The following is a 26,480-nucleotide window of genomic DNA, read 5'->3' on the forward strand; positions in this document are numbered from 1 at the left end:
CTGGTGGGATTTGATTTGCTTTTGGCCTAACCTTGATTTTAGTTGAGAGTATGATGGACTGTGAAAGATAAGCAGGAAGAGTTGTACATGTCTGCAGAGTTCAAATGTGTGGTCATGTTCTCTAAATATGAAACTCGCTAAAATGACCTTAAATGATCAAGATGAAATGATTTTCCCTTTCAGTGTGCTGTTTTTGTGTGTGAATGTCAAACCTTGGTGCTATGTGTGAACATTGTAAGTCAGTAATTATTAGTGAGAGGGGAGTAGAACCAAGTATTGTAAAGGTGAGGAGACCTCATTCTCATATATATATATATATATATATATATATATATATATATATATAAGAGTACTAATTTCAGAATGGCAACATTTCCCACTTTTAGGAGGTAATGAGCAACTTTTTAAGGAGGCACTATGGATAGCTTTTTTTAAAATGACATCTGGAACTTTTCCTTTGTCAGTTATAAAGAGTAGGTGTGTTGATCTGATTTGGAAGGTAATGGTGATGAATGTAGAAAGTTCTTTGGTAATATTGATTTAACTGACGTCATTTGGAAGTACAGTAGACTTTTCTTATGTGATGTTTTGAATTGTGTGAAATCCCCCTGTGCAGGAGATATATACATTATTCACCATTTAAATTTCAGGCTTTCATATAGAAAAGTCTAAGAAATAAGAAGCATTATCATATTTTCTTGCAGTACTGTTTATGATTTAAGCAGGATAAACACTATTTTAAAAGATGCTTTAACCCTATTTTGGAAAATTAAGGTTAATATGAAGTTGTAGGAACTATCAGTAGTTTGTTATACATAGATATGGAGGTAGAAGTTCCCATAATAAGATTTTTCTGGCCATGTTATATGGTGGGGTCATGATAGGCTGATAGTTTAATTAATGTAAGCTCAGAAATCAGTTACTTTACAAATCTTTAAAAAGCCATATGTTCAGGAAGAAGACATTAAAAGAAGGTATACTGTAACTTCATATACCCAGCTTAGTTGGGCATGGTATGAACATATAAAATTTGTCTTGAAAGGGAAGTATAAAAGGATTTTTGTTCTGGGAAACATTTGAAATTTTCTTTGTGTCTCAGCCTTTTTTTTTTTTTTTTTAAAGATTTTATTTATTTATTGGAGAGAGAGCGAGCTCCCTCCCAAGCAGTGGGGAGGGTCAGAGGGAAAGGGAGAAGTGGGCTCCCTGAATGCCAGGACCCTGAGATCATGACCTGGGCTGAAGGCAGATGCTTAACTGACTGAACCTCCCAGGTTCTTTGTCTATTCCCAATCCACTTTCCTGGTCAGGTCTCTGTTCTACCTTTAAAACAAAAAAACAAAACAAAACCCTGGTAAGTTGGGAGTTTTGTTGGACCATGATTTTGAAAATTTGGATTTTTCTTTAGGTTAGTATATTCCCTAGAGATTTGGTAAGCTCCATCTTTATTTTTCTAGAATTAGACTCTTTATAAATCTTAGATTACAGTTGTAATCTTTACAATGCTTGCCTTTTTTTTTTTCACAGTGCTTACATTTTGATCTTTTAAGAAGCTCCCTTTATGTTGGCACAGAAAACAAATATGGGAGGTAGACAAAAGTATGCCTATTTTTGAAAGCATGTGAATAGTAAGGGTCTTAAAGGCTGAGATTAGATTTTGAATGAATGTGTGGAAATCAATAATCATAGATTAGAAAATCAGTTGAGCCCCAGTTTAGGGAAAGGAAAGTATCTTGGCAGTTCTGCTTAGGTTAGATTTAAGAGTGTGGTGAGGAAAAATATATACTGTACCTGCATTCCTGTAGAACAAAAGGTGGGAAGGGCAGTATTTGAGTTCTTACTATAAAGTTATTGAGTTTGTTTGTTTATTTATTTAAACAGATGCTGTATATGACTTGCCTTGCTCCGGTGAAGACCAGTTGCTAGAACATGCCGAGGGACAGTCTGTGGCATGTAATGGTCATTGCAAGTTCCCCTTTTCATCCAGAGCCTTTTTGAGTTTTAAGTTTGACCATAATGCTATAATGAAAATCTTGGACCTTTGAAAGCAGCAGATGTGTTGTGGAAGTCCCAGGATCAGAGACCTGTTGCATTTGAGTGGGTGTCTCTTTGAGCCTTACCTTTCTCAGGTGTTTTAAAGAAATGCAGGGAGGCAATGATGTTTCTGAAGATAACGTTCTCTGCAGAAGAGAGAGTAGAAAGAAACATGAGTTTGCACTGTAAATGCAGTTATAACCTTTTATACAGATATATCTTTTCAGTGTTTGGCTAACGAATTTAAGTTGCTTTTTATGAGAGCATTTTTTTCTGTGTGATTGTGATTTTATTTCGTGTTCTGGTCAAGAAAATAGTGTTTGAGTCATCATCAGGTAGCCAAGTTAATGGGAATGTTCCATCTATCCATGACAGTGACTGCAATTAGAGTTTGCTTATGTTGACATTTTTAAAAGAGACTTAAAATTCACAAATACTAAATGAATGCAATAGCTAAAAATGTCACAGAAGTCAAGATCACAGGTCATCTGCTTTGGTGGCATTTTGCGCATTTCTCTGCTTCTAACCACTCGGGTTCTCTAATCCTCCTCTGCTGGGAGATTTGTTGAAAGGTTTTATTTAGAGCCAGCATCTACTGTGTAATGTTCATGTTAAAAATGAACATAGCACTTCATTAAAAGACAAAGTCCTCAGCCTGGAGAGGGACTAAGTTAGGTGGGAAGTACACTCTGACTTGGAGTTGAGAGCCTTGTGCAGTCAGCGAACCTGGGAGAGTGGTGGGGAGAGGGGAGCGTGGAGCAAGGAGGCCGGGACCCGGCAACTGCTTTGGTGGCAACTGCTTTGGTCTTGTCTTCACCGTCCTGCCACCAGCTCTTCAGTATTGTACAATGGTTTCATTCCTGTGAAAGTTTAGTCTCTTATTACAGTTGTGTAAATATGAATGGAATACTGACATTATTAGGTTTTACATTGCATCTTGGTGTTGATCTCTGGAAACTAATGTTGTATTAGGTTCCAATTTGCAGTAGCAGCAGAAACTGACATGCTTTTATGAGCATGCTGAAGCCCCTGGATGATGGAGTGAGAAGGGAAGGGGTATGTGGTTCATCCAAGTACAAATAAAGCATTTCATTAGGGGACGATCAGAACATGAAGGTAACATACATAACTCACTTCTAGGACTGTATTTTGCTCTTTCAGGATTCTTAAATCTAAATAAAGATGGCAATGCCCATTTTAAGAAGAATTTCAGCTCTAATGAGGACAATCGCCAGAACTTTAAGGGGGCTTTAGTTTTGGGGCTGCTTCTGACCTCACTGAAGGTATTTCTTTTGGGGGGGTGATGTGTGAGCATATGCGTGCGTGTGCATCTGCCATGTGGGTTTTAAAAATCTTTTTTTACATGTGGTATCCACAGAATATATCTCTGCTTGTAAATTTTATTGTAGAAATCTTTATTCTGTATAGATAGCCTATTTAATAGGGGTTCTATTTAACCCAGTGGGACTTTCAGAAGAAGTACTATTGTAAGGAATTCACTTGGTATCTCTTTGCTTTAGCTTTTAAATGGCTTGATTTTAAAGGAGAAATTCTATTTATTAATAAAAGTGTCACCCTCTTGGTGCTAAGCAGGAGAATTTACGATTACAGCAGTGTGTTTAAAATTAGGTTATTCATAATCCTGCATCTTTTAATGTGACAAACTTGTGAATCCTTCTGTGACCTTTTTAAAAATGCATTATATGATTGCTTTTGGAAGCTCTTAACTGTTCTTTCCAGAAATACAGCTGCTTTGCTTGGATCTCCTTGAGCCATATTTATAGTTGGTCCCAGGATTCCAGATTTCTATTAAATTGTTAAGGGAGTGGAAACTTAGTTTGCCTAGCAGGTAAATCATTTTCACTCATTTACTGTCATCTGGAAACCATATAATTTTTAGTGATTTTTTGTGTGTGTCTGTGTGGTTTTTGTTTTTTGAGTGTTTTGGTCAGTCTTTCTGGTGCCTAGAGTTGGGTTTTTCAGCTCTTAATACAAAAGCAAAGGAGATTAGAGTTAGTTACCAGAAGTATGTCCTCTAAAGGTGTTGAGCCTTTTCAAGAACCAACAGATTATCTCTTTTCAATTACAGCAGTTTAACTATGGTTAAATGTTATTGCTGTTGTGCTGCTTCATTTAATGCACTGTGGAACAAAATAAGGGTATTGTTGGGATGGGATTTTGGTAACTTGAGGCTTTTAGCTCTCTTGACAGTTTGAGATAAAAAAAAGATGTGAGTTAAAGTTTATGTGTGTGATGTGACTTAACTATGCATAAAATGTATAAGTTGGATGTACCTGTTTTATGTACATCTGCTATACTTATTCCCTTGAACCTGTGTATTAGTTTCTCAGTGTTCAGGTTACCTTGAGAAAGGCCATGCTTAGCACAGAACTGGATTTCTCCTTTGAGAAATTTTAGCATGGTTTGAAGAAATCAAGTGATAAAGGAGTGTGCTGAATATGCAATAATTTACTTCTGTGTGCTGCATTTTAAGAAGCTAGATGAGAAGAGTAGTTGTGTTGGCTTCATTGTGTTTTATGTCTTTGAGAGGAAAAAAAGGTCTTTGAATCCAGTTTTTAAATGTTCTTATGTTCCAACCTTACATGTTCCAAGGTTCAGTGCACTGTGAATCTTTTATTTTTTTAAAATTTGTAGGTGCTTTTATGTATAACTGTAATGATTTGTAAGATGTTAAATGAATTTTTTTGTACTTAACCATTGTTATCCAAAAGATAGGGGTATAGTTTACATGCTTTCACAAGTTTTTGTTAAGAAATAGCAAATGAATGGTATTAGGATTTCAACCAGTGACACTCTTCCTGAGACATAAACAATAGAACCCTTAGCATGGGTGAAATTTGAAGAGGTTTGAAACTTAAGTTGGATTTTCGTGTTCATATATAAAAGCAAGTTTCCTTTGTTGTCAAGGGATTTGTGGTCACTGCTTGCTGCTTTGAGCTTTGGATATTCTTATTTTTCTATTAAATATCAATTAGCAAGTGCAGATAATGAAGATGTATAGCAAAATATAGCAAAAATACTTTTATTCTATAAGATTGGGTTAGTACTTTGTCTTTTACGGCTTTAGTAGTTTGTGTGTAATATCAAAAAATTCAAATCTAAGTGAATGACATCCTTTCACAGGGATTACATTTAAATTTTATTATAAAGCTCAACATATTATGGTGGTCTTTAGAAAAGTTCAGGTCTAAGTGCATGTATGCATTAAAAACATTTCATTACGTAACTCCCTCTTTTGTTTTTGTTTCCAACAGTTAACTTGAACAGTAAGCAAAGTCAGTATAAAAATTAGACTGTTGGCCAAATTACTTTTCTTACTATGATAATATCTCTTAGCTTTTTATCTTTATTTTTGTACCAGTACCTCCCTCTGCCTGTTGAGATTTTGTTTTGATCGACATCTATTGTGTCTCTGTGTTCTCTGAGGCAGTGTTTTCTTTGCATATTAATCATAGTTACAAGGTCAGATTCATTAACATTTTTATGATTGAAGAAAAGTGTCACTTAGTAATTTTGACTCGGATTATATTCTGGCCTGGGGAAGGGGCTCCATATGTATTGATGTAATTTTAGATTAATGATAAGCAAGACAAAGTCTTAACTTTGTCTGAAGGTATCAGTATCCTTTACCTTTAAGTACCTGTCTATGGGTAGACAGGTGTTAGTAAAACAACAGTTTTGTTAAACCTTATTTCTGATAGCTTGGTAAAGCCTAGCTAGAGTTCCTCATTTTATATTCTGTCCTAAGACTTTAAAGTGTATTTGTATAGTTGCTGAGAACTCTAAAAATGAGATTATGATGGCATCAGCATCCTTTTCTTCCTAGAATTGAGTTGCTCTTGAAGTTTATACTCTGGTGTCCTGAAGATGGCAGATTGCAAATAGGCAATAAAGGCTTTGTCCCTTGCTTTCAAAATAAAGTTCTGGATTGCAGTTTCAAAATATAGGATAGATTACTATTATACAACAAAAGTGCCCTGAAGGGAGGAGATAGCTATAGTGAGAGTGTAAGGAAGAAATTTTAGACGATAAACCAGTTCTTGAGTGCTGTCTGTTGTGTTAGGCTAGAAACGTGATCATTGCCTAGGCCAAGCAGTGTCTAATATATGTGGCCATTACCAAGTGTTTTCTAGCTCTGGATAAAGTTATTATTTTTTTACGGTTGCCAAGCAATCCAGTAAATCTGAAGTACTTCTTCTCACTTTAAAGATCGGTATTTGGGAGTCTGGTCCTTCCTGTGCTGATAATTTATAACTGCAGCCACACCGAAGTGCTCTGCTTTCTTACAGGAACGTAAGTCAGAGCACAGCCAGCCATGGTCAGGAGTGTGACATAACCACTTCATGAGGTAGCTGTACGGTCATCCTGAATGGTGAGCCATACCTTTCCATCTAGTTGTCTTGTGACAAACAGCATTTACTATTGAAACAGTAGTGTAAAGCTAGGGAAAAGAATAAAGCTACCTCTCATACGTGGGAGTGGACTTGAAGGGCTGGCTTCCACCAGCTTAGTTGCTTAGACTTTAAAGTACAAAGAAATGTAAATAAAAAACTATGGTAAAGTATGGAAGTTTTATTTTGAGAGATGTTTATAATTAAATCTTTAATCTGGTCCCCAGATTAATGAAATCACTAGTAAAGAGATTCCATTTGTCTTGTGTCTTCTGTGGTTAGCAGAGGGGGTGGTCTAGCAGTGGTACCGGCTTGAAAGCACAATCTGAAAAGAATCGACCCGGACAGAGTGCTTGCATTAGCTGTGTAGTATTGGCCGACGGCGCTTGTGGGAAAGGGATTGGATGCAGGAGTCAGTTACCTTGTTTTGTAACTTCGTCCCGCATGGACCCTCCTCTTAGTAGACTTCTTTAGTCCTTTAGTCCAATGGAAGAGTAAGGCCCTGAACATATATATGTGCTGCTTTTTTGGTGGGAGGGCTCTTGTAGGGGTTTGGGTGTTGTTTTGATTATTGGCTTCTGAAGCCAGGAAGAGGCCATGGAGTGCCCACCGCTGTCCCACCCGCCCTTTGTATCTTGTCCCTTCTGTAGAAGGATAGTTTGTGCTACATCCTTATGGTAAATCTGCCACTGGGAACTTATATGCAGTGATCATATCTTACCCTTCAGAGATGATCTCACTCAACCCTTGGGCCACAAGCAGAGAGGAAGGCTATGGACACCAGGGCCATTCTGGGTCTCAGTGCATGGAGCCGTCAGATTGGGAACAAAGGAAACCGTGGTTCTGGGGTGAAATGGGCAGTGTTCTGCTAGTCCTTAGTCCTTGAGAGGTCTTAGGTAACAGTCTTAGGTTGTGGACTTTCTGAGGTAGAATATAACATTTTAATTTAATCTGCTTTTAATTCACTGAGGTTCTGAAATAATCTCTAGCTATAAACTATGGTGTGAAACATTCTGGGCACAAATCTACATTGTTAGTCATTTCTCAAGCTTTAAGAAATTAGTTCTTTGTAAAATATCTTGGTTTTTATTCTTTTGTGATAATTTTGGAATCAACTATGGATGGCAGCAAATGAAAGTAAAGGTTCTCAACTGAATGCAGTTTAGCAAGGTAGTAACTATTCCTCAGTTTGGTTAGATGTTAATACTTTTTGCAGTGAATGAGTAGTAGTGGACTTGCTCTCTTCATGTCCTGTATATAATGTGCACTGATAGAAAAAGCACAAGACTTATCTACAAGAGTTTCTTTGTGCATTTCACTACTGTCCTAGCGCACTGCTGTCTCTGTTGTTCATTTTAGGTTTGCATTTGGATGCTGTACCTTTTAACTTCAAATAGAAGTGTCTGAAGAACTGAGTCTTTACTTTTACTTTTTTGCTCATATTTCACTTCAAAGTTAGGACAAGAGACAGCTAACTGACTTTCCATTTTCTTACAGACTTTTCCTTCAGTAACAGGGAAGGAAAATAAAACCATGGACTATTTTGTATATATGTATGTGTGTATATAACACACGCATTTTGTAATATACACACACATATATATATTTTCTTATGATTGTGTTTGAAGTTTATTAGCTTAATACCTTATAAAAATCATCTTTGGTAATTGACATATACAATTCAGATTTAAAGGTTTACCCGTTGGCTTTAATGTAAACTTAAAACAGTCTTATTTCAGAATAAAATGATTAATCAAATGGAATTATAGTTCATGTATTAACAAGTGAAATCCTATATAAGATTGTCTTTCATGCAGTTTAGTTTGGATGGGAAAGGGAGTAAGAATTTTTTTTTAACCTACCACTTCCAAAACAAGGGTTTGAAGTGTCTTTTATGCTGCAGAGATTAGGTAATGTTCAAGGAAGATGTGTAGTCTTAAAACAGTTTTCTTGGGAGAAGGTTTTAGTCTGAAGAAGGTGAAGATATTTATGCTGAGTCATGTTAAATTTTATGTGGGACCTACAAAAGCTGGTAGAAAAAAACTGAAATGGTTTCACTAAATATGTTGAGAAAACTGGACTTTAGAGTAAATGTGACTAGAACTCTTAGTAATCATTTTTGTTATGTGAAATGATATAACATTTAATTTTTGCCTTAATTATCATAGCATTTTAGGACTTCACCTTCTAGGGCATTTTAATGTTTGGAAAAAGACTGTGTAAGTAAACCATTGGGAGTAATTCTGCCTATGGTAGTAATGAAGTTCCTGGGGCTTGTTTTGGTTAGTCGTCAATTAGAGTAGAAAAGGAACCCCAAAACAGCTGTGGGGTTTACCTTGTTGTTATATAAATTGATAACCTTTCAATTGGATTTATTGTGTTTCTGGATTTACTACATTCTGGCTAAACAGTAGCTTTGTCTCTTTCCCTCAGTGTTAATCAAAGGATGAGGACTGATTCTCACTTATATTGGGTGTGACTATCATAAATTAAGAATTTCCAGTGAGTTTAAATGTTTGCAGGATTATTGTACTGCCAGAGTGGACTAGCAATGCCAGCTGTATGCCCCCCTGAGAAAATGAACAAAGTCCTGTGTCTTAACAGTTACTCTCTTTTTTTTTTGAAAGCTTTTTGATGTAAATAACACCAGTTTAGAAATGAAAAACCTTTTATCTTACAGAATACAATTTGAATGAATGAAGGTTTCCTTTTGTATTTTAAAACATTTTTACAGTTGATTGTTCAAATATTGGCTTTCTGTAAAAATATTATCGTGTTAAATTTAGACTGTTTGTAGTGCAATATCAATAAATTTTGCTGCTTGGGCAGTTTTAATTACTACCTTAACCTGGTTTCTGCTGCTGTTACTTGTTATTATAGGTTCCAACTTACTCATATTTTGTCTCTTTGGACCAATCAAAAATGACAAGTATGAGATAAAGGTATGTTTATATGATGGGAAGAACTGTTAAAAGAGTGTCTCTGCAAAAGTGAAAATAAAGAACTGATATGTACTGTCCATCTCAAACACTTAACAGTTTGGTTATTGCTCTAAAGCAGAATTGGTTAGATATATACAATCCAGTATTTCTTAAACAGTTGTTCTCCATCCAGGCTTTCCAAATAGAATACTTAACAAACAGCCCTTGGATCATGGGAGAAATACATTCTTCACTACAAACCTCAGTTATATGATAATTTTTATTTAAAATCTTAAGAGGGGCACCAGCGTATATACTTTGCTTTCCTCCGGAGAGACGCCTTAATTGCAGGACAACATTGTCCCTCTAGTGGACAGGTAGATGGGTTGCAGAGCTGCTTGCCATCTTTCCTGTAGTCATGTGTGACTTCCTTGCACTTCCAGTTCTTGATGGTGTGTTTCCCTGATTTTTAAAAATGATAAAAGATTTTTCAGTAGATAACTTCCCATTCATACCAAATTTTAAAAGGCAGCCAAATAGAAATTGGTGATAAATGAGGGTTCTGTGGCTGTTTTGACCTAATGTAGTGTCTTCTGGTTCCCAGCTTTGACTAGGGCTTTCAATGTAACGTGAAGCAGCATAGGTTTGACATTTACATGTACAACAGTATTGCAGACGGACAGTCTTATCACCCTTTAATGAACACAGTTAAAGTACGTCATGGAATTAGAAATATTTATTCAGAATATAAGAATGTTTGTAAAATATTATAAATGTCTCTGTATAAATAAATGGAGTTTTTTTTAAACAATTCTATATCAAATAACACAAAGTAGCTATTTTACAGCAGCTAAAACTAAAGGCATCTGGAAGCATTTAAAGCATACAAGTGAAGAATCTAAAAAATTACAAGGTATAGTACAGTGTTAAGGGACAACTTTAAAATGAGACTTTCAGTACAAACAGTAGAACAATACTGACAAATGCCAACTCAGTCACATGTGCTTTAATAACTGACCGTACATTCAAGCAGGTTCTTCTAATTCAAGTGGTTTAAAAGCACATTTTCAAATAGGAAACTTAAATCTCATGCAAAGTAAGTCTTAATATGTCTAGAAACTGATTAGGAATAGAAAAGAACATGTGTCATCTTTGCATTAGGTTCAAACAAAAGCAGATTATTAGGGGCTCTCATTCACTTGGCAGTCGTTGACACGAGTACTCTTAGTGAATTCTGTGAGTTCTACAAAACATTTTCCACATGGATTTGATTTGCAGAAAGTGCAAAAGTAAAAGGTACAGCAAGCACTATCTAAAAGTAGGTCATCGGTGTGAATGTGAGGGAATTTTGTATATAGCTTGTTTCTTCATTCTGCTAAGCTGGTATTTCAGATGATCAGTGGATGAGTGATTTGTAGCAACCTTGACTATGGAAAAATCAAGCACTATTAGTCAAGGATCTAGTTACTCAATAGCAGTTGCTGCTATGGGGCAGATTGATTTCTTGTCTTGGTCCCATGCAAGAGCTCACTCAGATGCAGTGTGATAGAGAATTTATCCAATATAACTCTTAGTCAAAAATGCAACCGTTGTATGTGAAACAGTCTTCCTCTATACAGGAATTGGTAAAACAAGAATGCAGGTACAGCTGCTTTTCAGCTTGGTTGTATTTTAACAGCCGTCGAGTGCTCAGTGATGATAACGGTGGCAGCAGTCAGCATTACTTAGGTAGTTCTGGGTCCAATTCTAAAAAGTGAGTGCTTGGCAGCTGAAGACACATATCTATTAGAAAGTAACTTCAAGGGTGTGAAACAGGGAACTTCAGAAGGCCACAGATTCATAGCTTTCAGCCTGGCCTACATAAATACAAGGTTTCAATGAAACAGAATAGGATTTGGATAAACCTCAGTGAGAAATAGGTGGGCAGCAAGTAGAGTTTGTATCATTGCTTGTCAAATAGGCCATTCCACATAGATAAATAGAAAAATATTTGCTCTCTGACTTTTTTTTGGAGTTTTTTTTATACTGTGGTTCTACAAAGCTGCAGGAAAAAACCTCGGCAACCCTGTAACTGCACCCTAATTCAATTCAGTGCAGAAATTTCACTCATCAGAGAATTCTCTCCCTTTTGGCCTCCAAAAATGTTCTATCTCTGCTGCATCTAGAAATACAGGAACGGCTATAAACCTAGCATGATCTGTTCGCTTTAGATAGTTTCACAGAGGAGACGTAACTCCCAGTTAGGCGTCTGCTAATGGCTTTAAAGTTTTAGGGATCCTTTGGCTGTTTTCTGTAGTCTGGATGTCTTTCTCACTACTTAACATATGAACGTGACACCCCAAACTCTCGAGAGCTTTAAGATAATTGACAGAGTTTAAAAATAATTGCAGGGTAACTAGTGGCCGTAGAACACCTTTAGAAGAGAACAGGCAACTACAGAGGTTCCTAACTCATGCCAGTGGCATAGTCCAGTCCAGATGAGGTAAAACTATGGGGTGTTTTTTTATTATAATCGATATGCAGGTAGGCACTAGGAGATTTTCATACAGTTTCAGGTTTTTCTTAGGATGAGGCTAGTAAGGATTTTACTACTTTAACAGTTTTTTTTTTTTTTAAAGATTTTATTTATTTGAGAGAGAGAATGAGAGACAGAGAGCATGAGAGGGAAGAGGGTCAGAGGGAGGAGCAGACTCCCCGCGGAGCAGGGAGCCCGATGTGGGGCTCGATCCTGGGACTCCAGGATCATGACCTGAGCCGAAGGCAGTCGCTTAACCAACTGAGCCACCCAGGCGCCCACTTTAACAGTTTTTAAGAAGAAATCATATAGGCTCTAATTTGGTCGCCTTTCTGGAGTAGTCAGAATGTCAAGGCTCTCATTTAAAGTTCTCTGAGATCCCTGTAAAAGTATTGCTGCAGGCTCAGAGGAAGACTTAGCAACAAGTGCAAGCATCTCAATGGGGAATTAAGCAATTATGTTTAACTGGCACTTAATTTTTTATTAACCTAACATTCCAGTTTCGGACAGCTTGGATATTAACTTCAGAAAGCTGACATGCTTGTAGATGAGCGTGAATCTGAAACAGTTAATTACCTGCATTGGCAATGATGAAACAGCTAGTGTACCTCTGGGGCTGGAGCAGGAGAGGAGGAAGGGCTTGATCAATCTCAACTGATCACTTAAGATATTTAATCATAAATAACTTTCGGTATTAAGTCTCCAAGAGGAATCTTAACCACCTGCGAGTCCATAGCAGTTTTGGTAGCTGGTGCAGACGGGCTTTGGCAGAACATCAGATCAATTGGTAGGCCCACACATTGATGCTACTCCAGCTACAGACGGTCTCTTTTGCCTATCATTTTTACCTTAATTCAGCAGTGGGAAATACACTGCAAGGGAACTGTGAAATGGATCCTTTCTTCCCATGCCTGTTTCTCTAAGAGCCGAAGTTGGAACAGAGAAGATGACTGCCTAAAAGAGGTAACTACTGAGGGAAGTGGAAAACAAAAACATGGAAGTCTGAAGACTTTTAACCTCATACAAGTTTAATCAGTATCATTGTTTACCTTTGATGGAGAGGTTAATATAAACCAGCTACTATTTAGAAAGAAAAACTCAAGTTATAAAAAAAAGTCTTCAGGTACCTGCAATTATTTAATCAATGTGGTTTTAGTGGGCCCCACAATTAGCATAAACAAATGCCTGTTGGTTCACCTTCAACAAGGATCTTGTCTTAGGGAGTATTTGAAAAATACAAGGAAAGGAAATCAACTATTTAATTGCTTGTTTTTATTCCACACATTTATGAAAGTAACAGTTTTTCTGGGGAAATAGTTTTCACCCAATCACCACATATTTAAAAGTATTATGTTGAAGCATAAATTCGAAAGGAGGCCAGGTAGGGTCAGTAATACTGGGGCTTATAATGGAGGAGCTGAGACCTCTTAGGTCTGGAAGAGTTACATGACGCTAAAAGGGTGAGTTTTCTTATAAGCTGGACCAAGAATGGTAGACAGAAGTCAGCAGACAGGATTATATTCCTGTGTCAGCTATACTTTTCAGTGTTGGTGAAGATGAAAGCTGTTTTGATGTCTGTTCAGTCACAAATATTTCCCCTCGGCAAACTGAAAAATGGGGAAAACCAGTATTTTGTCTTTTAAACTTTTTTTTTTGCATATAACTTTTTCAGTCACATTTTCCTTATGACAAAATGAAACTTTATCCAAAGAGTAAAAATTGATTAAAAAAAAAAAATCACAAGAACCAACTTTGACTAAATGGAAGATCCATAACAAACAGGAGCCGGTGGGCACTTTCACAGTGATCAAACCAGCCAAAAGCTGGTCCTTCCAGACTGGCAGTGGTTTTTTTGGTTTTTGGTGACTTTTTTGGGAAGATGGGCAGCCTTACTGCTGGCCTAAGAAAAAGGGTGGTTGCTTTTGGGATAGAACTGCTCGAACTGCTCTGCCCTCCAAGGTGGTGGCTGGAGTAGCCTTCTCCAGTGCAAAGGCAGCTGAGGAATTTGTATCAGGTTGTCTGAAAACAGATCTTCAGCTCATGGACATTGGAACTCTAATGTGGTGACCTGGTTATGAGCAAAACTGTGAACTCTTGGGATATAATTCCCAGGGGACTTCGGGTGGATCTTAAAGTACTACAGAATGAAAGGCAAGTGGTCCTTTACAATGTATCAGTGTAGGGTAACTATAGAAGAAGTGAAAGACAGAGATGGAATAATGAATTTAAGATGGAGGCCTTCCTGAAAGAATTCAGGTACTTTGGTCCTGGCCCAGCCCTGTCAGCATTTTGCTTGAAATTTAACCTGTTTAAGTACCGTATACTAACCTCCACTTTGGGGGGCGGGATAAAAGGAGGTCTCAACGACCATTCCTTTACCCCCTGCCTTTCATAAGAGCAGGAGCGAAGTCTTGAACTGATGGTTCCGTAGCCGTCTCTTAAATAGGCGGGCTCAGCCTGCAAAACATTCTACTCAGTGTCCTGCCTCTTGCCCTTAGAGAAATAGAGGCAGGTCCAGAGCTATGTATGTACTCCTACGGGTGAATTTTGGTTCATGCACAACAGCAGTTATGTGGAGCCCTCAGGTGGGCAAAAGTCCTAACAGTGCTCCCCTGCTCTTGAAGAAACTCCTGATAAAATTTTAGTTCCACTCTGTGTATCAACAGAACCATTTCAGCTCTAAGTCTTGGCTTTAATAAGGCTCCACTGGAAGGGAAAATCACCCCAGTCAAAAGAAAGTGCCCTTCCCAGCGCTACCTCCACAGTGAGAGGTGAAGTGCTCATGCTCCCAAAAAGAACTGTTCAGGGCGAAGCCCTGGGGTTGCTCTACCTGTAACTTCGAGTGTATCAGGGACTGTGGCCCCTACGCACCATCGCCTGTCATCCGCCTCTCAGAGCACCTCTGAGTGACAGCCTGCGTCTCAGAGCTGGTACGTGGGTCTCGAAAACCAAAGCCTGGTTGCAGTAAGCAAATCAGCAGTTCTAGAAGCTGAAGACACCCCCTCCGCATTCCCACATGTGTCAAGGGTTTGTCCCTGAAGGAGAAAGACAGACAAGAAACTGGGGATGTCAGAGATCCGGTCACCACCAAAAAAAGAACAGAACGGACGGTCTTCTAAAACAAATGCCGAGGGTACCACTGACGCACAGCCTCTGGAAAGAACAGGCTGGGGAGGGGCTGCCCGCGCTAGAAGCAGAAGCAAGGCCTGCTCTTTACACGCCGTCTCCAGGCCCAGACGGGGAGGAACGGGACCCTCTGGCTCCAGTCCACTCGGGGTCAGCAGGCCACTCGTCCGTGGCGTGGAGTCCACGGTACTCCATTGCGCAGGTGCTGACCTACCTGCTGGCCTTCCCTTTTGTCTCTCCCACCAGGTGCTCTGTCTCCCGGGGCCCTTCTCTCCCCGGTGACCTGCTCAGGTTCAGCTTCCACAGGCAGAGCTTTGGTGCCCAAGTGCCGATTAAAGTGAAGTTTCATTGGTGTGTGGCCTTGAGTTCTCCTCCTCCAGCAGAGCTATTCTTTGCTTGAGCATCCTCACTTGGGTCTCGTGTCTCTCCACCATGGCCATCATCTGAGACTCCAACTTCTTCAGTTTGTTTTGATGTTTCTTCTTGGCCTTTTCATAGGCAGCCACCAGGTTGCTGTGTGGGAGCAGGGAGGAGAGGGAAGAGTCATCTGAGTAGTGTGGAGACACACCCTGTCCTGTCTGCTGGGTAAGCAGGTCCGGAGAGGTCACTCAGCCTCTAAAGAATAGGAAGTCAAGTATTCAGCACTCACGGCCATTCACCTGTTGGCTTAACTACAGGTCGCTTCCCTGCTGGAGGCTTGTCCCTAATCTGTTAGGAAGGGTGTAAACCAAGGACCCAGACTAGCCACATCCAAAATAGGTAAGAAAGAAAAGGCAGCTGAATTTCAGAAGTCTGTTATTTAAATACAAGTGATGAGGGGTGCCTGGGGGGCTCAGTCGTTAAGCATCTGCCTTCAGCTCAGGTCATGATCCCAGGGTCCTGGGACTGAGCCCCTCATCGGGCTCCCTGCTCAGTGGGGAGCCTGTTTCTCCCTCTCCCACTCCCCCTGCTTGTGCTCTCTCTCCCTCTCTGACAAATAAAATCTTTAAGAATAAATACAAGTAATGAGTCTGTCGTTCCACGGCTGCCTGCAACAGATGGTCCAGCGTAAGTTACCAGGAGTGTTCTCAAGCCCTGCGGTCTAAGAGACCCCACCTAGGAGGAGGAAGGCTCCGAGGACTTCTCTTTACGCTTTGGGCTGGTGGGATTCAGAGCACAAGGCCATCAACTCCTGCTGCCAGCCCTCAGAACATAGGCCCCTCTGACCCAGGGCTGGATAAGCCCTAATACCTGCTCTGGTCCAAAATAGCAGCCCAGTCCCTTCCATGTACAGTTAGGTCCTCCAAGTGTGGTCTGGAGACCGACTCCCTAGGTTCCCAAAACCCTCTCAGGAGAGCGGGCTTGGACGCCCTTTACCTCAGCTCCACATGAAGCTAGGTGTCCCAATTTATTCCACAACAGAATACTGCCTGTAGAAGTGAAGGTGCAAAATCAACCAGACAGTAAAGAGATTTGCAGATTGTAAAAACCGTGCCACTTTTCTATCTTTTTGGAAAATAGTTTTTTTAATAAATGCCAATGGTATTACGTGTTACCAATTTATTACTATTCTTTTGAATTTATTTTTTTGATAAACAAAAACTTAGAAAAATTGGTCTTGGTTTCAGTTTCTAAGCCGAGATTTATCAATAGATAAGTAATTTATAAGAACAGAGTTCTTTGGGTTCCTTAGTTTTTTATGAGCATAAAGGGGTCCTGAGCCCAAAAAGCTTGAGGCTGCGTTCTTACGGAAGTGCCCCATAAAGTGTTCCACCAACAGGGGCACCTGGTCAGCTTTGTTGGTAGAGTAACTCTTGATCTCGGGGTCATGAGTTAGAGCCCCACATTGGGGACCAGAGTTTACTAATAAAAGCTGTTGCTCATATAAAAGTTACACAGCCAGTTTTTTGTCTGGAAAATGTTGGCTTAAACGCCATCTTTTTTTTTTTTTAATTTTATAACTTCTCAGAACCTTTATGGTAGGAATTGTTAAAGGGACCTTAGTATGCTGCATTTCCCAAACACATCTGGCCCAAGGAGAAGCCTTTACTGAGCATGTCTTAGTTTCCTATGGAACACTGGGAAATGATGCCTTAGGGAAGGCCAGGACTTGGGGTAGGGGGGACGCAGGCTGGTGAGGTTCCCAGCAATTATGGAAATGCCCTTCCTGGTATAGGAGTCCAGGCACCACCGGAAACCCACAAATGGAGATGTTACCTGTTGGCTCGCTTTAGGTCATTGACGAACTCTGCCGACTGCTGGTGTCGGATTTCACTACTCTTGGTGAGTCTTTCCAAGGCACTCACTAACTCTTGAACTCTGGCCTTTAACTTCTTTTCTCTGTAAGGAGGAGAGACAAAGCACGCCTGGAGTAACTTGACAAGATCAGGGCGGTGGCTGTTACCCTGGAAATGGTGGCAGAGGAGGAAGGTTGAGCTGCCAAGTCAAAGTCAGGTATGAAACGGAAGGTATTCGAGGTACCTAGAGGTCCCCTCAGGTCCAAAACATCTCACCACTGCATTCCTGAAGGCTGGTAAGGGCCCTTTGGAGAGCTCAGATCGCAGTACGTGTCACAAAGGAACAAGACAGAAGGTTGTAGCCATCCAGATACGGAATCAGCCAATCTAGAAGTTCCTTTGTCCTGTGGGCCTATCAAATGCTCACGAGTGCACCTTAACCACAAAACCTCCTTTGGGTTCCACCCCCCTCTTTTCCAGGAATGCTAAGAAGTATCTCTTGAATCACCGCTTTGAGAACAGAAACCTCTGGTCTGGGGCCCTACCTTGGACAAGTCTGGACTCCGTGAAATCAACATGATCCTACTTCGTAAAAACAAAAAACAGTAGTGATGGAGTAGAAATTGATACTCATTTTCTTTTTTTCTTTTTTTTTTTTTTTAAAGATTTTATTTATTTGACAGAGACACAGGGAGAGAAGGAACACAAGCCGGGGGAGTGGGAGAGGGAGAAGCAGGCTTCCCGCAGAGCAGGGAGCCCGATGGAGGGCTCGATCCCAGGACCCCAGGACCACGACCTGAGCCGAAGGCAGACGCTTAACGACTGAGCCACCCAGGCGCCCCGATACTCTCATTTTCAAGGTCCTTGGTTCCTCTTTAAAGTACTTAGATTTGCACTTTGACAACCTCCCTCCCCCAAGCCTTCGAGTTCTGTGGGCTCTTTACTGCTGGGTAAGCCAAAGTAATTGACTTAGGATTCAGTTAGGGGAGGTTTCTAGTGCCCAGTGCACTTCCTGTCTTCCTCTGATTACCTCGAGCATAAGACCTGGGCAGGGAAACACTCATGAGCACCCTCCCTCCAGAGGTACCCCTGTCATAGGCACAGTGTCACTGCATCGTCAGGGCCCTGTGCAGCACAAATCTCACATGCAGCACAATCTGATCCGTTATTTGTCAGACAGAGGGAGCACAAGAAGGGGGAGTGGGAGAAGCAGACTCCCCGCTGAGCAGGGAGCCCGATGTGGGGCTCCATCCCAGGACCCTGGTATCACGACCTGAGCCAAAGGCAGCTGCTTAACCGACTGAGCCACCCAGGGGCCCCTGATCCGTCTTTCACCTCAGCAGGCACCCCCCACTGGCATGTAGGCTCTCAGGTGGTGAAGACCTTACCCAAACATACACCCAGTGTTGAGCACCACGCCTGGGTGACAGCTTCTCAGTGGCAACAGTTGTTAAAACAGTGTAGGAATAACTCCCTTGAAGGTATCTTTCTGATGGAGCATCATGAGAAACGAGATTTGTGGAAGAAATTCCTCTGCAAATGACTGATGAGTGTATGAGGAATGTACATGAGCACAGCTGTTTTGGAAAGCCATCTGGGAGGATCTAGCAAAATAAAAAGTAAACCTATTCCTTGATGAGGCAACCTGATTTCTAGGAATTTTTCTTATAATATGTGTTGGTGTATAAAGACACATGAGCGGATTACAGCTGGGTTCACTTAAGTATTGGTTACAACAGCTAAGAATGGGAATCAACCCGGGTACTGGTTGAATTCCGCAAGGTTATAATGGTTCTATTGAAATACTCTGCAATTATTTTTAAAAAGCTCAGATCAACAAGCATTGGCATGGAAAAGTGTCTGATACATTGTCAAGTGAAAAGGGTGACTTCTATTGGAGGCCACTTTTGCAAAAACAACTGAAAATCTGAGTGTGACGGGCTGAGCTACTCTTGAATGGCTGAGCTACTCTAACAATAGACCAGAAAGCTAACACCCCCCCCCCCCGCCCCCCGCAACAATGGGCGACTCCTGGAGTGGGGCTGCCTGAAGGCTTTCATTTCCTGCTTTACTCACTTCTGCATTGCTTGAAGTTTTTAGAATTTTGTATGCTTTTTTTGTGAAATCTGTGAGAGCCAGTCTCAATTGTTCTGCTTCCTGTAGGAGGGCTAAGGGGGTCGACCCCCCACGTGGAGGGCTCTCAGATGTTCAGATGATTCGGCCTTTCCTGGCTTTTCAAGTATCTTTTACATTTCTGCCTCCAGCTACTGTGAGCACAAATGAAGCTTTTCAAGCTCACTAATGAAAGAATTGCAACACAAAAATCTACTCCTGCTGTTGTGAGTGAAGATAGAGGAGGAAAGATCTTTTTAAATGAAACTTAACAACCAGCTCTAAACCCAAGGACTCCTGATTCCTCCGGGAATCCTCCCACCCACCCTAAGGAAGCCTGAGCCTCAGAGGAATTCCTGAGGAATGTGGGTCTCTCCTGGGCCCTAGCAGCCACGAGGAAATCTCACATCTGGTTGCATTTCCTACTGAAATCCAGAGAGGGACCATTTCCTAGCAGAAGTGTCTTGGGAGGTGGGGCCCTGTAGACAGGCCTCTGTCGCTGAGGGAAGGCTAGGAAAACAGGAAAGAGTTCTCCCCCTCCCCTCGGACTGGTAAGAATCGGGAAGGGGTTATTTGTCCTACATTTTGTTACTGTTTCGAGTCTTTTCTTTTTCATCCTAAAGTTGATTAATAGTGTAAAGGGAAAAAAAACTGAAGAGAATTTAAAATGTCACCATGAGCTCAGTAAATTCAAAACAAACCTACCCGCAGCACTACCCCTTCCCATCCCCCAATTCCATCCACACCGCTGCCCCACCAGCCGAAAGTACAGAAATCCCAGCCTCACCACAAAACAAACGGTTTCTTTGCCTGATACCCAGGCCCCTGGGAGACTGGAGGGAACTTTCTGGACCTGGCAGGCTCCAATGGGGAATGGAACCCAGGAAGACAGGAGAGGCCCTCAAAGACCCTGCCCAACCCCCTCCGGGTGGGGAGCATGCTGGGAACTGAGAACTGCCCCCAACAGTTCCCTGGGCCGCAGGAAGGAGACCGAAGTGCACTTGTTTGTACAGTGTCCAGGACAGACCTAGGATGATTTATTTAATATAAAGATGAGGCCAAACCTCAAACCTAAACCTAAAATGTGTGTTACTTAACCTGTTTTCATCTGAGTGAGGCCTCCAGTGAGCAACAGCTCATGGACTGAAACTCTGTAAACCACTTTGAAGGACAATAAAAGAGGACTTTACCCTTCCTTTTGACCTTAGTCTGTACTTTTTAAGTTTTTCTTTCCAGCTTATCTCAACTCAGGCAGAAGACCAACGGGTAAAGCATCCCCTTGAAGGGAACCGAAACCACCCGCTCAAAAGCAACAGGGTTATAACCAGCACTTGTCACTTTCTGCATAGTATTCACTGCAATCTATATTTAATCTAAAAAAACATCTCCACAGTGACTGTGTCATATCACCCTAGTTATTTCCTTCATGGTCCTCACCAGAGTCGGCCAATACATTCGTCTTTTAGCAAATGCAGGCAGCAGTAACAGTGATCTCGAAGTCCTTCACAGGGATGGAATGATTGACTTCTTACCACAACCCTTGGAAATCAGTACTATTCGTATTCCTCGCATTTTCTAGATGAGGAACTCGGGGCCCAGGTAAGAGACTTGCCAGTACGCCCACGGAACTGGGAGGCACACCAGGGGCTGTGTGCAAGCCGGAGCTCTTGAGCAGCACCCTGCCGTGGCTCATGGAGGCGTGGAGCAGGTGCTCCAGACCTCTAGTGAAGAGCACATCTGTGGCCCCGATGAGGAGGCGTGCCCAGGTAGTGATGTTCCTCAGGTCCTATGGGGGAGCGTGGCTGTATTTGGCAGGAGTAGCAGCAAGATGATCATGACCATCCATCGTTTTGGCCCATACTTTCCTAGGACCATGGTTCTCGCCCGGGAAATGCAGCTGCGTGATCATAGGCACGCTCCTGCCTTTGCCTGCGGGGTGCTCTCCATCACCGTGCTTTTATGAGATCCCAGCTCAGGCCTTCTCTCCAAGCTTCTGGACCATGGAGGGGATGACGGAAATGCACCGAGATCTCAGTTACCCAAGCTATGCCCATCTCAACCCTAGGGGTGAGCCCTGGTTTTTACTGGTGCCCTTGGGGGCCCTGGCTCTAGAGCTCAGCAAGTTATTTACATGATCATCAACTCATTGGTGCACTTTGTCTTCCATTAACATCCATGTGCATTTACAGCATTCTAAGCACAATTTCGGTTATCTGATTGCCAGTATAAATCAGCCAAATATGAAGAATCAGCAAGTGGGGGCACCTGGGTGGTTCAGTTGTTGAGCGTCTGCCTTCGGCTCAGGTCATGATCCCAGGGTCCTGGGATCGAGCCCCGCATCGGGCTCCCTGCTCAGCAGGAAGCCTGCTTCTCCCTCTCCCTCTCCCCCTGCATGTGTTCCCTCTCTTGCTGTTTCTCTCTCTGTCAAATAAATAAATAAAATCTTTAAAAAAAAAAAAAAAGAATCAGCAAGTGCAAGTTTAATGAAACAGACCTTTTAAAATACTGGCCTGACTACCAAAATGATGAAGATTTTGCTGATCTTTTGCTCACTGGGAGCTCCTTCTTTTAAAGGACCCCAACTAATTCCCTTTTCATTTCATTCCACTATTTGTATGGCTCAAAAACGTTAGTAATCTGTAGCTGCTGCTAAGAGGGGTCACCTGGTGCCATCTTTTGTCCTCTCATGGATGCATGTTTCCTACAAGTCTGGAAGATTTCTAGAGCTGAGCAGGTATTTGTAGAACTTGGACATGGCTTTGAACTGAGGAGGCTTGTGGTCAGCACCTGTGGGGCCACAGAGAAGAGCAGAAAGGTACACAGTGGAGGCGACAGGAAAGCTTCGGGAAGGTGAGTGTTCTACTGGAGGGGATGAGAGGAGGGGTCCATGGCTTGAGAGAGTCAGGGGCACGAAGTGAAGAGCATGCTCCTGGAAAGATGAAGTGTCCAGAAGAACTTGGACTATAGGTTCCGTACAGGAGGAACATCTGAAATGTGGGCTAGGAAGTCCACATTCACATGATCTGGCATGCCAAGCCACCGAAGAGGTCTCTGCAGAGAGACGCAATCAGAAGTGTGCTTAAAGGTGTACTTGGTGGCAGAACGCGGGGTGAGCCATCAGGATGCTACCTCCAGAGTCCTGAGGAGTTGAGGGCTAACCTCAGGAGAAGACAATGCAAATGGCCACGTATGCCTCGGATTTTAAGGAAAAAGACCACCTCTGCTAACAGGAGGCAGAGGGAGGAGACTGCAAAGTTGTAATCCTGAATCATCAGCAAGATATAATCTGTATTATAAGTAATTCTGAAAACGGGGCCGATTTCAATGTGCAGGAGGAGACAGATTCGAATTTGTTTTGGAAGTGCTGTTTTGAAGTTCTAGCATGGTATTTGGGAGAAATGTCCAGTGGGCAGAGAGAAAGGCAGCTGAGAGAATTTAGAGACCATTTAGAAGGAACAAAGTCATCCAAGTTGAGGTCATATACGTGGATTAAGTCACGATCCCCACCCAAAAAGGACTCTCTTTGCAGGGGGTGGTGGGTGAAACGGGGAGGGGAGGCTGGAACCAGGGAATGAGAAGCAGAGCAATGATGTGTTCTGGGACAGAAGGAAATTCAGGGCACAGGAGCCAAAGAAACACCAAACAAACCCATGTTGTAGACAGGGTAGAAGCACACTGATGTGAGCACTTAAGAGTGTGAGGTTATGGTGTGAAGGCAGGAGCCGCAGCTGAGTCAAGTCCCCTAGAGGCACAAAAGAGAGCAAATGGTCTGGGATGGCTCAGGGTGGGAGGGGGCCTGTGCTAGGAGGTGAGGGTGGAGAAGTGGGGGTGGCGGGGGGGGTCCAGATCACACACTTGCTAAGGCGTTTGGACACTGCTGCGAGTCACTGGAAGGCTTTAAGTAACAAGGTGAGCTGGGAAGGATTCTAAAATGGCCCTACTTAGTATAGACACACTTTCTCCCGGTTACTCAATCAAAAAACGAATCTAGGTACCTGTGAGAGAATTTTGCAGGTGTAATTAAGGCCCCAAACAGCTGATCTTAGATAAGGAGATTATTCTGGGTAGACCTGACCTAATTAGGTGAGCCCTTAAAAGGGGCCGGGCTCCTCCTAGAAGAGATTTAAAGCAGGCAAGGGATTTGATGAGTGGGAGGTTCTCCTTGCTGACTTTCGGGATGGAGGGGGTTGTGCAGAAGGTATGTCAGAGGCCTCCAGGAGCCGAGTTACCACACGCCAACAACCAGCAAGGAAACGGGATGTCAGCCCTACAACCACAAGGAACTGACCTGCCAAGAGGCAGAAGGAGTTGGAGGCAGATTCTTCCCAAGAGCCTCAGATGAGGACGCGGCCCTGAGCAGAGAAGCCAGCCATGCTGTGCCCAGACTTCTGCCCCACGGACGCTGGACATCGTGGGCTAACGAATGGGTGTTGTTTCCAGCCCCTAAGCTTGTGGTGGTTTGTTACACAGCAGAACACTAGCACAGGGTAACCATCAGATCTGCACCTTACAAACACTTGGTGAGGCTGCAGGCCCGCGCCCTTCGCTGAGCCCTGCCACAGCCCGCTCGCCCGTTCTTAGCCAGCTCCAGTGGGAAGGACTGGCCGCCTGGCTCTGAGACTTCTTTTCTTGGCTCTTGGGTCACTCCTGCTGGTCGCACGTGTCAGGGCCTGCTGTCTGGAGCTCTTCGCCTCCGCAGTGACTTGCACACTGGTGCCGACTCTTGCGCCAGGGGAATGGGGGCTTCCCACGCGTCCCTCTCAAGTCCGAGACACTGCCTCCCGCCTGCCCCGTCCTGTGTGGGCCAGCTGCACGCCCAACAGGGGCACGTCCAGGTCCCCCAGATCTGGTGTCTCATGACCCCACCAGTCAGGTGAGGCCCGCCTGCCCCAGAGCGCTCCTTGCAGGGATGTGACACGCGGCCCTTCTCCAAGCAGCGGTGGCTTGTTACTCCCCGGAGAGAGAAAAGGAGGTCTGTGCGCTCCTCTGCTTCAAGAGTCGGCACATCTGGTCCCTGGACAGAGTGGCCACTCGTGTGTGGACTGCCTTTAGGCAGCATTTTGCAGAATGATCTGGTATACACGCATGCACAGGTGGTGGGTCCCGGTTCCTTAAAGGGCTCAGCAGAGCCCCCGGTGGGCCTGGGACTGCATGCCCCCCAGCCACCTCCCGCGTCTGCACGGGGCTGTGGAAGAGCTGGAGCTGGTTCCGATCGCCCACTGAGCGGGGTCCTGCCGGGTGCACGTGGAACCCTCTGAGGTGGTCACCGTGTCACAAGCCCCCTCCCAACTCTCCTCTGTCCTCTAGCACTGAAGGGCATCCCTACCTCTTCCCCAATGTGACCGGGGGTCTGTGTGTGTGAGGAAGCTTGCCCCCTGACCCCCGGCACTTCATGTGCCCTCAGCATTTGGGAGACAGATGCATGGTCATGTACCGGCGGTACGGTCGCTCCCGTTTGCCCAGACCACGCACACTACAGTGGACAGAGTCTTCAGCTGAGCCCACACAAGTGGGTTCAGCTCACCTCTGTGAGCACCACTGCCCTCACACGGGGGCCCAGCAGAGAAGGTGAAGGCACGCGATTTCCCCTCTGCCTCCCTGCATGCCCTTGGGAAGCTCCTCAGCCTCGCTGTGCCAGTCCCCAGCCCACCCCCATCCTGTGGAGAGCAACACCTGCCCCTCGCTGCCTTCCAAGAGTAGGACAGAGATGAAACAGCCTCTCCTCTCAGCTGTGCTCAGGTCCCGAAGGCAGGCTGCACAAACACCAGATCAGTACAAGGCAGAGACATTTCTGAAAATACACTCCCAGGACGCCTGGGTGGCTCAGTCGGTTAGGCGTCTGCCTTCAGCCTGGGTCATGATCCCAGGGTCCTGGGATCGAGCCCCGCATCGGGCTCCCTGCTTGGCGGGAAGCCTGCTTCTCCCTCTGCCACTCCCCCTGCTTGTGCTCACTCATGCTCTCTCGTCTATGCTCTCTCTCTCTAGCAAATAAATAAAATCTTTAAAAAAAAATACACTCTCAACTGCATTTTCACAGTTCACTTCTCTGCTGGAAAGGTCATTCATTGGAAGTTTACTAGGACCAAGAGCAAGAGAGGGATCGGAGATGAAGAAGGGTTCCGTGGCCCACAGCTGGTGCAGAACACAGCCAAAACAAGGTACTCCGATAAGAAGACTCCTGCCATGCCAGGCCGGAAACCTGGCCATCCAGATGGGGTCTGATGGTAACCCTGCAGCCAGTAGCACGCCGTAAGTGCTCACGCACGTGCAGGGAATGAAATCAGACCAGACGGGAGTGACGCAGTCCCTGTGGGATTGTCTGGAGTCCTGGTCTGGCTCCAAACAGAAGGCTGGGAGAAGATACACAGAGTGCGGGGCTGAGACGCGAAGGGCCGGTGGAGGCCAAAGCCCAGGGAGGTAGCTCGCGGGGAGACCTGCCTGGGACAGGGCCGTGACCTAGAACCAGCAACCTGGATGTCACAAGGCACCTTCCTGAGAGGTTTCTCCTCAAGAAAAGACCACTGCTTCACCTGTTCCCCAAGCCCCTCCTTACCCCTGCTCTTTGGAGCCTGGACGCCCGGCCCCACGATGTTGGTGTTTGCAACCATCCTTTTTTAAGGGAGGACTATTTCTGAAAATATAGGGCAGATTCCACTGATTTCAACCACGAGTTGGGCAGTGATTTAAGACCTTCAAAGAAGATGTTAGTTTCCACTTGATTTTTAAAAATAAAAACACCCCCAGACCTCAGCTCTCAGGTGTCCGAATTCTCTGCCCTCATGAAATGATTCTTCCAGTTCCTGGGCTATATTTACAGTATAATGATGTTATTTTCCTTTCTCCCATAGCCCTGTGGGTTCTTTCTTGGCTCCATCTATCCGGGTCTTGATTAGAAATCCATGCTAACCAACTTTCGGCTGGTTACTGGAAGCCCGTTGTAACTGACAAAACAAATGAAGTCTCTCTCTGTTTAGTCAGCGGAACCCGCATCCTACTTGAGCCAGCGAAGGCCTTGGGGGTTTGGGGAATTTGAAAAATTGAGGGGCTTAGCTTACAGATACAATATCCAAATGGCTCCCAGTTGGAAGCGGGGAGTGGATTTGTATCCCATGTTTCTGGCACAGTCATGTCCTGAGGATTTGTTGAG

At 43.4% G+C, this 26,480-nt stretch overlaps 2 protein-coding genes across 4 annotated transcripts in view; one reads left to right on the plus strand and one right to left on the minus strand.

The window, feature by feature from the left end:
- DCP2 (decapping mRNA 2) overlaps positions 1-9,471 on the plus strand; it is a 53,004-nt gene extending 43,533 nt beyond the window's left edge. Inside the window, exon 11 of the mRNA XM_028102840.2 lies at positions 1,879-9,471. Within this exon, the coding sequence (XP_027958641.1) occupies positions 1,879-2,042 (164 nt within the window). The 3' untranslated portion in view covers positions 2,043-9,471. The remainder of the gene's footprint in view (positions 1-1,878) is intronic.
- Positions 9,472-13,136: 3,665 nt separating this feature from the next.
- Positions 13,137-26,480, minus strand: part of MCC (MCC regulator of Wnt signaling pathway) — a 388,904-nt gene continuing 375,560 nt past the window's right edge. For all 3 annotated transcript variants that reach the window (XM_028102838.2, XM_088023429.1, XM_028102839.2), the window contains 2 exons: positions 17,202-17,324; positions 13,137-15,518 (listed from right to left, as the gene is read on the minus strand). In XM_028102838.2, coding sequence (XP_027958639.1) covers positions 15,338-15,518; positions 17,202-17,324 — 304 coding nt within the window. In that variant the 3' untranslated portion in view covers positions 13,137-15,337. The remainder of the gene's footprint in view (positions 15,519-17,201; positions 17,325-26,480) is intronic.

The sequence above is a fragment of the Eumetopias jubatus genome, unplaced genomic scaffold, assembly GCF_037043125.1.
Source record: "Eumetopias jubatus isolate StellerSeaLion01/CBP00866 unplaced genomic scaffold, mEumJub1_p1.0 scaffold_5, whole genome shotgun sequence".
Classification (NCBI taxonomy): Eukaryota; Metazoa; Chordata; class Mammalia; order Carnivora; family Otariidae; genus Eumetopias; species Eumetopias jubatus.